This window comes from Xenia sp. Carnegie-2017, unplaced genomic scaffold (genome assembly GCF_021976095.1).
Source record: "Xenia sp. Carnegie-2017 unplaced genomic scaffold, XeniaSp_v1 HiC_scaffold_14, whole genome shotgun sequence".
NCBI classification, from domain to species: domain Eukaryota; kingdom Metazoa; phylum Cnidaria; class Anthozoa; order Malacalcyonacea; family Xeniidae; genus Xenia; species Xenia sp. Carnegie-2017.
Genome location: NW_025813447.1, coordinates 8,820,485 through 8,834,012, shown reverse-complemented (window position 1 = coordinate 8,834,012; position 13,528 = coordinate 8,820,485). Strand labels below are relative to the sequence as shown.

Below are 13,528 nucleotides of genomic sequence, written 5' to 3'. Positions count from 1 at the left end.
TGGAAATGTCTGTCGTAAATGATCCAATAAACGCCCCATATGAAATAATCACATTGTATTTAACACACTCTACAATACTATTAGATATCATAATTATAGTGGGTTATCCATTTGGCTTAGAAACCGTATATTTACTAATATTTTGTTTCTGTTTCTCTTTTTTGGACACAAAAGTGATGGAAATGATATAAATGCCACTCTCGATAAAATATCTTGGACTGTCATGCCCCCCCCTGGTCAATGGAACAGCCAGAATTTATCAAAGAGCTATATTGCTGGAAGTTGTAGGGGCAAGGTCCACAATGCCCTCAATAATGGTGGAATGAAGGGGTAGAAAATATCTTGGCAGTAGAAATAACTGTTTTCAAAACAATTCTCTCTACCAATATTAAAACCATGACTGAAACTAGACTATGTACTTCTTTATCATGAAGATATTAGTATTGTACTATGTACTATGTACATGACATTGTACTTTTTGAGCATGCTACAGACAAGCAAAGGCCTTCTCTTCATACTTCAGCTTCCATACACCTGCAAAGTACACAGCTGTTAATCTGTGGACATTTTCGAACAAGGCTAGTTCATTATCAAAATTACAATACAAAATTGCGGTATTGCAAAGCATTGCAAGTCAAAGTTCACCACGACCATGGAAAGACATCAAATCCAAATCAGGACCAATTGCCACAATACCGTAAGGATTAATCGTGCTTTGGCTGACCTACAAAAACAAATTTTTGTATGGAAATGCATTAGGTAACACTCCAAAATGGAAGATAAGAATTTCATAATACTGTGACAAACTTGCAATATAAGCATGCATTGACAAACCTGATAAAGTTTCTTTATGTGATCAAAATTCACCGTGGAAGCAATGCCAGCAGACTGATAGATATCTTTCATAAATCCATATAGATTAGGATAATCCAGTATTCTCTTCTTGTTGCACTTCAATAAACAATAAATAACTCATCCATATGCTCCCTTATCCCTCCCAAAGTATAATGATTTCTTCACATTGTTTATATATTCAACAATAGAAACACAAAGAAATCATATTTCTTCAATTTGATCTGAGATCCTCATTGGACAGTATTGCACTTAATGTAAGTACCTTGAAGTGACAATGGTAAACAACATCAAATCGTATTAGTGTCACAAAGAGTCGGATATCTGCTTCAGTCATTTTGGCACCCGTGAGGTATCTGTTCTTTGCAAGTATGTGCTCCACCTAACAGAAAAATGATCACCATTCTGATTCAGTTTTGCAATTTATATGCAGTTAACAATAGTGCAAAAGCTTATAGCCAAAAATTCAAGGCTAACAGACAAATAGCCAATATAATCCTTAAGCCACTAACCAAAACTTAGTAGACCAAATTTAAACAGAAAGAAAGTTATCTTTCAATAAACATATTTCGACATACTTTTAAAATGCAATACCAGTTGAAGTTAATTACCTTATCCAACGACTCAAACAGTTTTAAGACAGCTTTATCATAAGCTTCTTGTGAGCTTGCAAAACCACATCTGTAGACTCCATTGTTTATATCACTAAGAAATACATAAATTGTATTAAAATCATTCATCTTCATAATTTCCTCCTATAATCATGTACAGTTGATAAAATAATCTATGCATCTATCTTTATCGCACCTATAAACCCACTCATTAATACCGTCAATCTTTTCTCGAAGTTCTATAGGATACAGATCAAGGTTTGCTTGATTTTCTGTTTCACAAAAATCATTGAATTCTGTATTGAGCATGCGGATGATATCACTGGACTCATTGCTGACGATGACCTTATTGGTTTTGTCAAACAAAACAGGAACAGTCCAATTACCAGAGTATGTGGGATTTGACAATTTATACACCTTGAGAAAAAATGCCATATTATTTTATTGCCAGTGCCAAAGCACATTATTAACCAGGTACATGAACAGGTACGCAGCCATATTAAAGTCAAACATTCATTTTTCAATATAAAAGGCCATTAGTACATTTATAGCAAGGAGCACTTTGTCATGAATGCCGACATCAAAAGTTCCTACTAAACTGCCTTAGGAAATGTACCTCACTGAGGAATTCAAAGTTATTCACAGTATCACGAGTGCATCCCGATTTCTCCTTGCTAAATCTCCATCCCTCTGGCTTCTTCAGCAACCAATCCACAAAATCAACTGCTATCACATTTTCCAATCCTTTCAGCTTTCTCAAAATCAATGTACGGTGTGCCCAAGGGCATCCATAGCACACATATAAATGGTAACGACCTATGCATGTAGAAATAATGTACTACCCACAACTTTAAGAAATAATAGGTGTGCCACAGCAGTGCTTTTTAGTAAATTGAACTTTACAATTTCACATAAGTGCTTGGGGATTGGATAGTATTGAAGAGTTTATACTTATATTCAATTACTTACGATAGATAAAGCACACATATTTTACTCAAATCAAAACATACTGGTATTGTAATACGCATCCAAAATTATCTTTACGCTTCAATAATTCAGCATGCAGCAATCAGCATTATCTTAGCAAGACAGAGAAGGTAATTTGACAACTGACACATTAAATCGCAAGATGAAAAAGCTCTTCGGTGTTCCTTTGACGTTTTAAGAGGCTACACGAGTGGTAAAAATTAAGCGTTTCTCACCTGCTTCAGCCTTGAAGCCACTTGTTCCATCAGCAGATATCCAATTACGAAATCCAGATTCAGGTCGTACGTATTCACCTTTTTCAGTTATTTCTCGATTCTCTAGAGACCCGACGTTTCCTGTCATCAATGATATAAAAAAAAATGGTTTCAATTACCACAAACGTAAACATATAGCAACAGAAAAAACCTTTTAAATGCGAACTGCTTGATCCCTCCATTTTAGAAAAGGCACAACTTAATGTAAGCAATATAAAACTAATTCCAATAAAGGGCTCTCCGCCCTCTTGCCTTTTTGATCAATTCAAGGTTGAAAGAATTTAGAGACAGAGTTTTCAATATTTCGTCTTCACTCCAAAAATACTGTCAAACCAATAGAATTACCACGGAATTACTAACACTGATCTCTCAAAAACTTGTTTTTTCTTGTCCTGGTTATTGTGTAAGCAAAATGGTAAATTCTTATGACCATTGAGATGGTACTCATAATTCTAATTGCGCTTTTAGCACTAGAAACCAAACAAGTTGTTTGTTCACTTGTTTTACTTGTAAGGACGTTGTGTACATGTAGTGCTGTATTTCATGATTAAATTGTTGCCGCATTTCATGGACCAAAAAAGAAGTTACTATAGCATCGTTTTCCATTTTTTTACATAGATCAAGTAAGTGTTTTAATACAGATTACATTTTCTAACGCCCTTTTTATTGATCATGCGTATTTTCCATTGGGTATACAAGAAACAGAGCAATAGTATAATATAAAACAAATTCCGAAGAAACAAGACATCTTGAGATTGCAAAATATGAATCAAAACAAGACGAGAAGTAAACTGTTCTCAGTTTACAGTTAACAGTTTACTTCTCGTCTTGTTTTGATTCATATTTTGCAATCTCAAGATGTCTTGTTTCTTCGGAATTTGTTTTATATTATACTTTTTCAAATTGTCGGCTGGTCATGGTTTTTAAACAGAGCAATAGTGATATTAATAAAAATAGATATACCATGCATGAACTAAAATGTAGTGCTGTGATTTGAGTTGGTTTTCTTAAAGACACTCAGTTATATCACGTAATTTGGTTCTATATACTACGGTAAAACATATGAATAGAAAAACTTACAAAACTTCTTCAACGCTTAGTAAGTTCCCTTCATTTCACGGCATAACAATGCTAAACAGTAGATGACTTGAAGTCAAAAACAATTTGTATTTAAGTTAACCGCTTCAACACTGTACCATATGATACATGATACCTTTAAAAAATCTTACAGACATTGGACAAATGGAACAGTGACATTTCTATTAACATAAGAGTTCTTTCCCGTTTTCTCTTTGATCTCAATTGAAAAAGATCACGAAGAGCAGGTATATGTATATACAAATTTATGTAAATATATGCTTAGTCAGTCCACAATAATTGGTGATCATTTGTCATCCTCCCTGTACGCGCGCTCGTAGACTGAAAAAGAGGTTCCCTGTCACGAAGCGACAAATCCATTATTCTTTAGGCAGCTGTCCGCTTCAGTTTCTTCCCTTGGTTTTCGACTTGGGAGTGAAGTCTGCTCTACAACGACAGTTTTTCACTAGCAGTATCTCCTTCAAATGAACTTTATTTTTCTTGCCAGGACATTTCAGTTGTACGAGACGTCTTTCCGTTACTACAGGCAAACATCCGTTGCACATACGAACGCTATCAAATGGAAAGCGTGGTACGTAAAAGGACGTGCATTGGCCGTAACAAAACCGATTGTATACAAGTTTGGACTCGCATCCAGGCTCCGTTATGCGCTCCTTGAAAAACGCACTTCGACACCAGCTGTTGTTTAAAGTGGAGGGCAAAATAGGGAGGGATACACCCTTGTCTTTCGTACGAAGTAGCGGTTTCCCTTCCACACGAGACAACTTTGAAAATACACACGCCAAGAAGACGATGACAAACGATACACTAATGGAAAGACGTATTCCAATCAAAAAAATGTGCGATTCGAATGTTTTTAAGCTTTTAATAATAAAACTAATAATTTGAGAATCAACATGAACATGTTTTTAGTTGGTTTTGCTTATTTTCTTGGACACATCCTGTCTGTAGGAAATAGCTTAAAAGATATTCTATGCGCACATTTAAAAAATAAAAATATATTCACTTTAACTAATCCATACTGTACTCAGAACGCCAAATCAAACCCGGCTCAATTTAAACACTAAAATACACAAAAATGCTTACATCACACCACGACCCATCTTTTTCAAGATATGAAGACGATGAAAGTTGACAAAAGAACAGCAGTTGAACGAAGCTTTCAGTTGTAGCAAGGAGCTCTTGAATGAGCTGAACAGGCTTCCACAGCGCAATTTATGCAAATGTTCTCAGCATGAGCTAACCGAGATCAGGATGGTTGTCTGAGCACGCGTGCCAAACTGACTGTCACCTCATACAACTGGCAATTAATTGGCACATCAATTACCCGTAATATAAACACCGCTATTTTTCACCAGAACGCATAAAACTCAAACAATTTTCAACCCAAACCAGATAACACCAAAATGTCGTGCATCCTGTAAAATTTAGAACGCAGGTAACTCCTGTGAAAGTCTCCGAATGGACCATATCATCGAAAGCGAAGACTACGCCGATAATCGAAAGGGCGTTATTAAGGTGAGAACGAGCTTTACTCTTCCGCCTCGTTCGACAAATATTCGCGGTGAGGCCAGGGACGAAGAGTCTGGCACAACCACAGGGATTTGTTATAATCTCTGTCAAATGAGTAATGGTTGCAATTTTGAAATAACGATTTCCTGACGCTATCTTAAAATAGACCATTCTACATCCACATAGCACATCAAGGTCTCTCCATCGTGTTTTTTAAAGACCTTGCCAAAAAGATTGCCCATTCAATATCAAAATCGATATCAAAGTCGATTTTCCACGAGTCGTGCTTGCGAGAGACGCAACGCATGTCAAATGAATGCAAACGTTGGATCTCGTGATGGAATTTGAATCAGTTTGAATCATTCACATAACCTAACGTAAGGCAAAAAGTATAGAGCTTTACCTTATAAAGGTAAAACGTAAGGCAAAAAGTATAGAGCTATTTGGCTCAGAACATACGTTGCCCTAACACCACCAGATTCATGGATACTGCCAGCCTGCGTTTGTCAATATCTCATGCAAAGTCCTATTAGACGTTCATTCGTTCCAAAGATTCATTAATCACAACAACTTTCAAGATTTAGACAAAATACAGTCACGAAACTCTACAAGAAGGGTCATTTAATTAGACTGTTGAAATCTTTATCGTAATTAGCACAACAATTATAAAGGAGTAAATGTACGCATTGTGTTTTTTAACATCATCAGGGTAAAATTACGAAGTTCAACTCGAATGCCAATTCATGCATTTGTCGGAGTAGAAAGATTGCAACTGAAAACAAACCATAAATGGTTTTACCTTATCAGGGAAAGCATTAGGGAAGATATCTTGTTCGGAAAAACATTGTGACAAATAGCATTTCATGTTTTCGCTTTGGTTTCTTGGCAAAGTACACTACAGTGAGTGTACTGATATTTAGTGCAATACGAATAACGAAATTGTCGTAACAATATGAATCCAAGTCTCGCCAGTAAATTGAATTACATATAATTATTTCAGTTATGAGCTTTTAAAGATATTGTTGTAAAGAAATGTTTATGACAGAATTCGTTAAGTTTAAGCTTTCAACTATCATTATTTCCATTCAATAAATCATGAAAAACCTGTCAAACCATTCGTTTTATTTGCGCAATAATCCTGTTTGTGTTGTTCATCGTTAACGCAAAATATGCTAATGAAGTGCGCAGAAATTGCAATCAGATAATAGAGCGGAGACAATGCGTCGACGCGAGCGAAATAATTTATCAAAACTAACGTCAAGTTTGCGCGAATAATGAAAGCACTAACGGACAAAAAACAACATCAAACTGAACCAGAATCTAGGACCAAACAAGGCGAGGAACAGACAAACAAAGTAGAAAGATTGAATTATTGCATGAAAATGCTAACACGTGAAAATAACGGTGTAAGTAAACTTTGAACGATTGAAAATTTTGTGAAAATAGCAAAAGCGGAACTTAAATCTTGAGTGACTAACGCTACCATGAGGTGCATTCGCGTTTTCAAAACAATTCTGTCAAATTCACAAAAGGCTCTCGCCTTTGTTCTCTCCATTTCAATTATCAATGTGGGCTGCACACTTGCATTGAGAGGTGCAACTTTAACACGACTGGTGTAGTTAGGATGTGTCTAGCAATATCTAGCCAACACGGCGCCAAAGAAATTGTAAAACTGCATCCATAGTCACCCGTAAAGAACGTTGAAATCATTAAAAAAAAACAACTTGGGAAATCGCCAAGTCGGCAAGATTTAGACATAGTTAAAAACAGTTTGAGGTGCATATGCTAGAAAACGCGTGGAACGAAATTTGAAAAGATGTAGTTCTGGGATGAAAGAGAATGCGAGATAATACTGCAACATGATCATTGATGAATATAATGGACTTTAATTTGTATCAACCTACTTATCTATCAAAGGAAAAATTCCGTTCGATTTCAGTGGATGCGGACGAGGCAGTATTCAATGGTTTTTTGAAGGTTTTCCACTGTTGTTAATTTGACAAATTTACAGGAGTACAAGGTAAGGGTGATGTGGATCTCCATAAAAATTTTATTTCACATGGTTGCTGCTATATGAAGTGTATAAATTCCTTGTAACCAAACGCCAGTCGGTTTACCAATCACCAGTGCTCACACAAAGAAGATTTTTTAAGCGATTGAAGCAAAATTTCAAGATCGTTTGCACAATTCAACATGTCTAGCAACAATCCAAAGTTCGACGGAACTACAAGGGAGATAGGTATCTGGCTGATCGCCATTAATAATCACACAGTCCACGAAAAAAAAATTCACACAACTTTCGCCTGTATTCTAAAAGCTCACTCTCAGTGAGTGGGGCTTTAAAATCGCTTCGTATTGTTGAAAACACATCCATAATAATTCGAAACAAATTCGAGTTGACACAAACTTCGATTTCAATAAGTACCTACCAGATATAAATTAATTTATTACTAGTCCTCTAGCCGGATGTATCATTTTTAATGTAATGTGTTTAGTTATACCACGAACTAATTGTTAACTCTGATCATACAATAGGTAGATGCTGACCCTTTGGATTAGCCGTGTTGAACGGACGTCAATACTTGAAACCACGTTTTAGATGAAGTATTTCAGAAAATAGAATGTCAAAAGTATGCGATTATCACTTATCTGAATTGCGATTATCACTTATCTGAATTGCCATTGGTTGACTTGCACTCAGGCAATGTCATATCAGGGCTGGCATGGAGCATTCTCATTTATCCCTCCTTCTCTCATGGGAAGTTTTCCGCCCGTTTTCCAAAATTCTTGCCATCGATGGGGTAATAAGTTAGTCATTGATTAGAGGAAGCAATTGACAAAGCCGCCGCCAAGAGCAGGATTTTTTGCGAATTTCGAATCAAATTTCGAATCAAATTTCGATATTTTTGGAAAAACGGACTAAGTGATTCCGCTCTTTCGAGAGATAATTTGTGCCAGGCCAATGTTTAAATAAAGAAAAAAGAGCCTGGAATTGAAGATATGCAAATGTGCACTGTTGAAGATCAAAATCTAGCTAATTTCACCAATGGTAAGCTTATTTTGTTGTCTACATTGGTTGCAGTTAGGGTGTTTGATGTTTATCATCAAAATGTTAGATGTAATAAGAGTCTAATTATAGTCTTTTGAATTCATTATAAAAGTGCGAGCACATTTAAGTATAGTTTCATTTGGCACTCGATGAAGACCACCTTCTCTCCATCCTTAGCAAAAATAACCAATCAAATGAATCATGAACTTTGATCAAACGAACAGAAAAAGGAGAAAAGTTGCACAAAAGCCTTCGAGAGTTAAAAATGCTAGAACTATCATATGCAAAATATGGGAAAGCAAACAGAAATGCGGGAATTTCAGGTATTTGAAAAAACTTGGAAGGTCTGCATTGCATTGACATTTGTGATTAGAAATCCTCTTACTTTTGAGCAAAGCAAAAAAGATCACCTCTTGCGATCTCCTGTATGCCCCTTGCATATGCAGTGAACCCACAAACTGAGCCTTACGTTTGCCTACTTAACACAGGGTACGGGTAATACTCGAGCATTCTCGTTTAAGATTAAGATCCTCTTTCAAGCCATATGCACAGGAAGTGGAGGAAAAGTAATACAAACGTCTTATATAAACCATAAACAATTAAATTTTGTGTAATGTTTTATTGACCTGTGTAAACTCGGAAGATTTAGTCGTAAAATTTAAAGACGTTATGCAAACACAAATGCATCAATGGTGAAATTCTGCTAAATCTTGTCTTCTTACTGTCATGTAACGTATATGATTGCTTGACGATTTCCGGTGTGGCATACTTTAACTTGTTTATGTTGTCAATCCTCGCGTTCCGACTACAGGCGTTGTTGAGAAGACCATACTGATTTGGTTGAGTTTCATTTTACCGTCGTAATATTTCAGATAGGTGCAAAAATTTACTTGACCGAGGTAAGCGCAGTTTTTAGCAATGATATCGCTTTGCCAAACAATCAATTACATTGCCGATTACGTCGTCAAAATTAAAAATTTTCCACAGCAAATTCGATTTGTTCGCTGATATGTAAACGAATATGATTTCGAACAAACGCTTTTTTAAATTGAAGTCATTTGAAATCAAAAGTCTAGCAATATACAATAAACGCTCTCGCTTTTCAAGCTGATGTTGCATTATGTTATTTACCTCGCATTTTCCGAAATGACGCAACCTGCGCATGATTTCAGTGTATTTAACTCGATGACAAGCAGATAATCATTGAGTGACAACATAAGCTGAAGTTTAAGTGGCATATTAATAGTCGTGATAATTCAAATGATCTGGGGTACAACCACAAGCTAACTTGTGTCCCAAATACGCATTAAACATTTTACAAAGTCACAGGAAGGAGATAGGAAATCAACATAAACAACTATAAATTCCAAATGTATTTTGCAATGTTATACTGACCTTGAGTCCGTGACCTCATAATTTGGGTGTAATGCTGAACCTCTGTCTCAGTCCCTTCCCTCCTTTAAATGGATGTGAGTGCAACAAATAAAGGGCTGGTCATCAGTTTGTGTGTATAAAATACTCGACTTACTGTGTTACATTGCTTCATGCATATGAGCAAAGTATTAAATATGTCAAAAATATAGTAAAAATGCAAAGCTGCACTTTAATTCTTTAGTCTTGTGTTTAATTCATTTTCTAAGTTTTTATATTCATTGGCAAGTCTTGTAGTGAGTTAAAATTTTGTATATTTCAACAAATATTTAAAATACTTTAGCATGGCGCTCACTAAGAATGGTAATGAATACATATGTGAACACTTTTCTTAAATATAGCACACCTTGCCAAGCTAAGAATATCGAATTCTAGCTGGTCCTTACCATAACAGTGACCCATTTTGAAACATTAGATAGTTTACCTTTATAGCTTGGAAAAATTAAAACTAAAAGTATATTGTTGACAAAAGATCAAACTATATGGCTAAGTTCTAAAGGACAGAAGTGTTGTAAAAAATAAAAAATCAACATATTCAACAAAGTTGTGTACATGCCCAATTGCGGCCATTAATATTAAACTATTTCATGGTTGTATACCTTTTTTATCAAGATGGGTAACGACACATCAATGCCATTACCTCAAGTCAGTGTTGGCTTTTCCACCATGTGTATATCTCTTCAAAACACTGATTGCATCACTGTTCTTCACCATGATCAAGCTGCACTGTCGACCATAAGGCAGGCAATTTTGGAATCTTGGCCCCACGGCATTCAAAAGGAATATGCCATTTGTGGGACGGGTCATGCATTCAAAGTTAAAGGTAACTGAACAGATAAATTTTGATCGTAAACGGTGTACAATTTTATCTGAGTCGGCAATATCTCGCTATGTTTGTTTTAGGTAATCCATTTATTTCAACTGGATCGTTTAGCTCTCAAAATTCACGACAAATGATAGCGACAATCCTTCACAGATTATATAACATTGGGCGAAGAGTGGTGGTGTCATGTGACCTGGCACGCTTCAACGATAAAAGTGCGGTGTTTCTCACACGATCTCCCAGCCATTTCTCATCGGCATATCCATTTGCCTGCGTTGGCTTGAGCAGCACCGACAAACTTATGATTATCAATCTGCCAACCCAGCTCGTCGAAACCTTTAAGCAGACAGTCCGCCGCAATTGGACGAGAGGAATTCAAAATGAATCCTATCAAAATGGAGTGCTGGAGATAAAGATGTGCGGTAACCCTTGGGTGTCAACGGACGAGCAATCCATCATGGCAAAAGTGCTGCTCCAAAATTTAGTCGGTTTTCTTTATCAACACCAATATTCTTTCGCTGTCAACGTGAACCTCAAAAGTACCGCAGACTCTCTCTTCTTTCGCCACGATCCCGACCTGCCCGCAGGCTCGTTCCCCCAGCTTTGTACGATAAGCCTTAATCGTACCGATCGTCTCCGAATTATTCGCGCCCCCGAGCCGATCATAACAATAATACGCGGTGTTATACAAAGCGCATGGTCACACGGTACGATTCAGGATGAAAAAGACCATCATGGAAGCTGGGAATTCAAACTTTCAGGCAATCCTTGGCATTCTTCAAAGGGGGAGTCGGTGATGGCAAGGTACACGAAAGACAGCTAGACTGCCGTTTAGCGGACACCCGAAAAGCTTGTATCGGGAGCGCGGGCTCGTTTATAGGTTAGGGTTTGGGTCAGTGTCCAAGGTTTCCGCTAAACTGCAGTAGTCCCCAATAGACAATACTGTTTCGAAAGGTTTAAAAGAACGCAGCATCCTCAAGTAGGCATAGAAACGCACGTTTAGCTTAAAAGTAATAAATATTTTTTGCTAGAGTTAGCTTACGTACAAGTAATCTGTAAGTTACAATAAGGCTAACATTGCATGCTTGAGTGACCAAAACGTTAAAGTGCCCCTATCTGCAATAACTTTTATTAGCGATATCAAAACTTGGTGTAATATCTCACATATCGGTAAGAAAGTTTTTCAATTTGGTCAAATTGTCTTCTTGTTATGGAGGCTTAAAGTTGCCTTTCAATGGCCTTGTCCGTTATTACATGAAGTGTGGGTCTAGTCAAATTCTGACGTCATCCAAGGTGGTTGTTATATATATCTTGTATTGAGGAATCCCTTGCATGACGTCACAAAGGTAAGTCGTTCCAGACTTTTCTAACGACGGACAAGGTCCATTAGAAGGAACATTTTTGCTAACTTTAAATAGCAATAAAAATTGGACGATTTGGCAAACTTAAAAATTTTTGCGGAAAGGGGCGCTTTAGGATTGAAATTGGCCGTTTCACAGCATGACTATACATAACGTTGTTCTTTCTACTTTTTTTTAGGTATTTAATTCTCAAGATTTTGGAAGCAATGATGGAGCAGGGTTGGCATAACATAGCAGCCATAGATATCTCACGTCGCCCAACTGATAAATCCGTGTTGATATTTAAAAAAGGCGAGCCCAAACGCTGTCCGGTCATGTGTCTCAGTTTAACGGATTCGGATAAATTCCGTCTGATCAACGCGCCACCTGAACTGGACGACACGTTTAGGCAGATTCTTCTTAGCCGCTGGATGAATGGGATCCAGGAAGAAAAAATAATGAACCTTAGTTTTGGTGGCGTACGCCAATTGAAACTCAAAGGTTGTCCGTGGAACGGTGGAATAAACAACGATACGTGTCACGTGCGCAGCTTTCTTTGCAACGTTATAGAGGCGTACGCAGCACGTGGTTGGCGCGTGTTGATGGCAGGGGACGTCTCGGCCAAATACGTACATCAAGACAAGGGTCCTGACTACCCCATTGATGTCCACAGCTTTTGGTTTGTTTACGACGGAATGCAACCATCCCCACCTCCGACATATGGATTTCAACCTTCGGGCTATACGGTCGGCACGACGACAGCACATTATCCTACTTCCGGCTACGGCATCATGCCTTCTCCTTATGCAGAGAACCCACCAACCGCACCTTACCCACCAACCACTGGATATGGATTGTACCCTAACCCTAACCCAAACATTTCTCCCCACGAGCCTCCTCCTACATATGGTCAGGCCGTCGGTTGGGAAGCAGGAAGAAATTGAAGGAAACACGGCTTTATGAACGCATATTTAAGTATTTAGCCTGAATGATTGAACGTTCTGTTAACGCTTAAATGGTCTATTTTATCAATTCGAGAAAAGGTCCTTATAGCATGACGGTCATCAAGCGATAGATATTGATATTTTTCTATGTTATTGCACAATGCTTGTTGTCGCCATGGTAATTGGTGAAGCTGGGTAAAGCTTGTGTTCACACAATGATAAAATCAATCAAAAGACTCAAAAATGCTAATGGTGCATACTTAATACCAGCAAGAAAATATAATGAAAATTCTTGTTAAATTGTACATCAACAAGTGTAGACTTACTTTCGGCAGGAAAACTCTAATTTCGGTTCCCTTTGTAGTATTTAGTACGTGCCTACTTAACTCCCATCGACCGATAATAAACCGTAGATGACATACTCGTTCTTTAATCCAATAAGCAAGATTGATGTCCAGGAATCTGTACGGGCACTTAGCAAATGATCATCTCACGATACATCCATGTCAATAGAATCTTCGGCAACGACAGACATATCCTTGGAAGAAAATGGAATTGGAACCTGGGACAAATATTTTTAGTATCTGTATTTGATGGGAAAAGTTCACAATTTTAGCCAGATTGAAC

General features: G+C 37.3%; 2 protein-coding genes across 2 annotated transcripts; one reads left to right on the top strand and one right to left on the bottom strand.

The window, feature by feature from the left end:
- Nucleotides 1–419: 419 nt before the first annotated feature.
- On the bottom strand, nucleotides 420–2,905 carry LOC124435453 (glutathionyl-hydroquinone reductase YqjG-like). The gene is made up of 8 exons (XM_046985394.1): nucleotides 2,856–2,905; nucleotides 2,666–2,785; nucleotides 2,080–2,279; nucleotides 1,660–1,880; nucleotides 1,464–1,557; nucleotides 1,118–1,234; nucleotides 835–951; nucleotides 420–724 (listed from the first exon to the last, which is right to left on the bottom strand). Exons 1-8 carry the CDS (start codon nucleotides 2,884–2,886, stop codon nucleotides 635–637), a joined length of 990 nt encoding a protein of 329 aa, XP_046841350.1. The 5' UTR covers nucleotides 2,887–2,905; the 3' UTR covers nucleotides 420–634.
- A 6,216-nt stretch (nucleotides 2,906–9,121) lies between these two features.
- LOC124435451 lies at nucleotides 9,122–13,206 on the top strand. The gene is made up of 4 exons (XM_046985389.1): nucleotides 9,122–9,262; nucleotides 10,407–10,617; nucleotides 10,698–11,421; nucleotides 12,157–13,206. Exons 2-4 carry the CDS (start codon nucleotides 10,407–10,409, stop codon nucleotides 12,899–12,901), a joined length of 1,680 nt encoding a protein of 559 aa, XP_046841345.1. The 5' UTR covers nucleotides 9,122–9,262; the 3' UTR covers nucleotides 12,902–13,206.
- The last annotated feature ends 322 nt before the right edge of the window (nucleotides 13,207–13,528 follow it).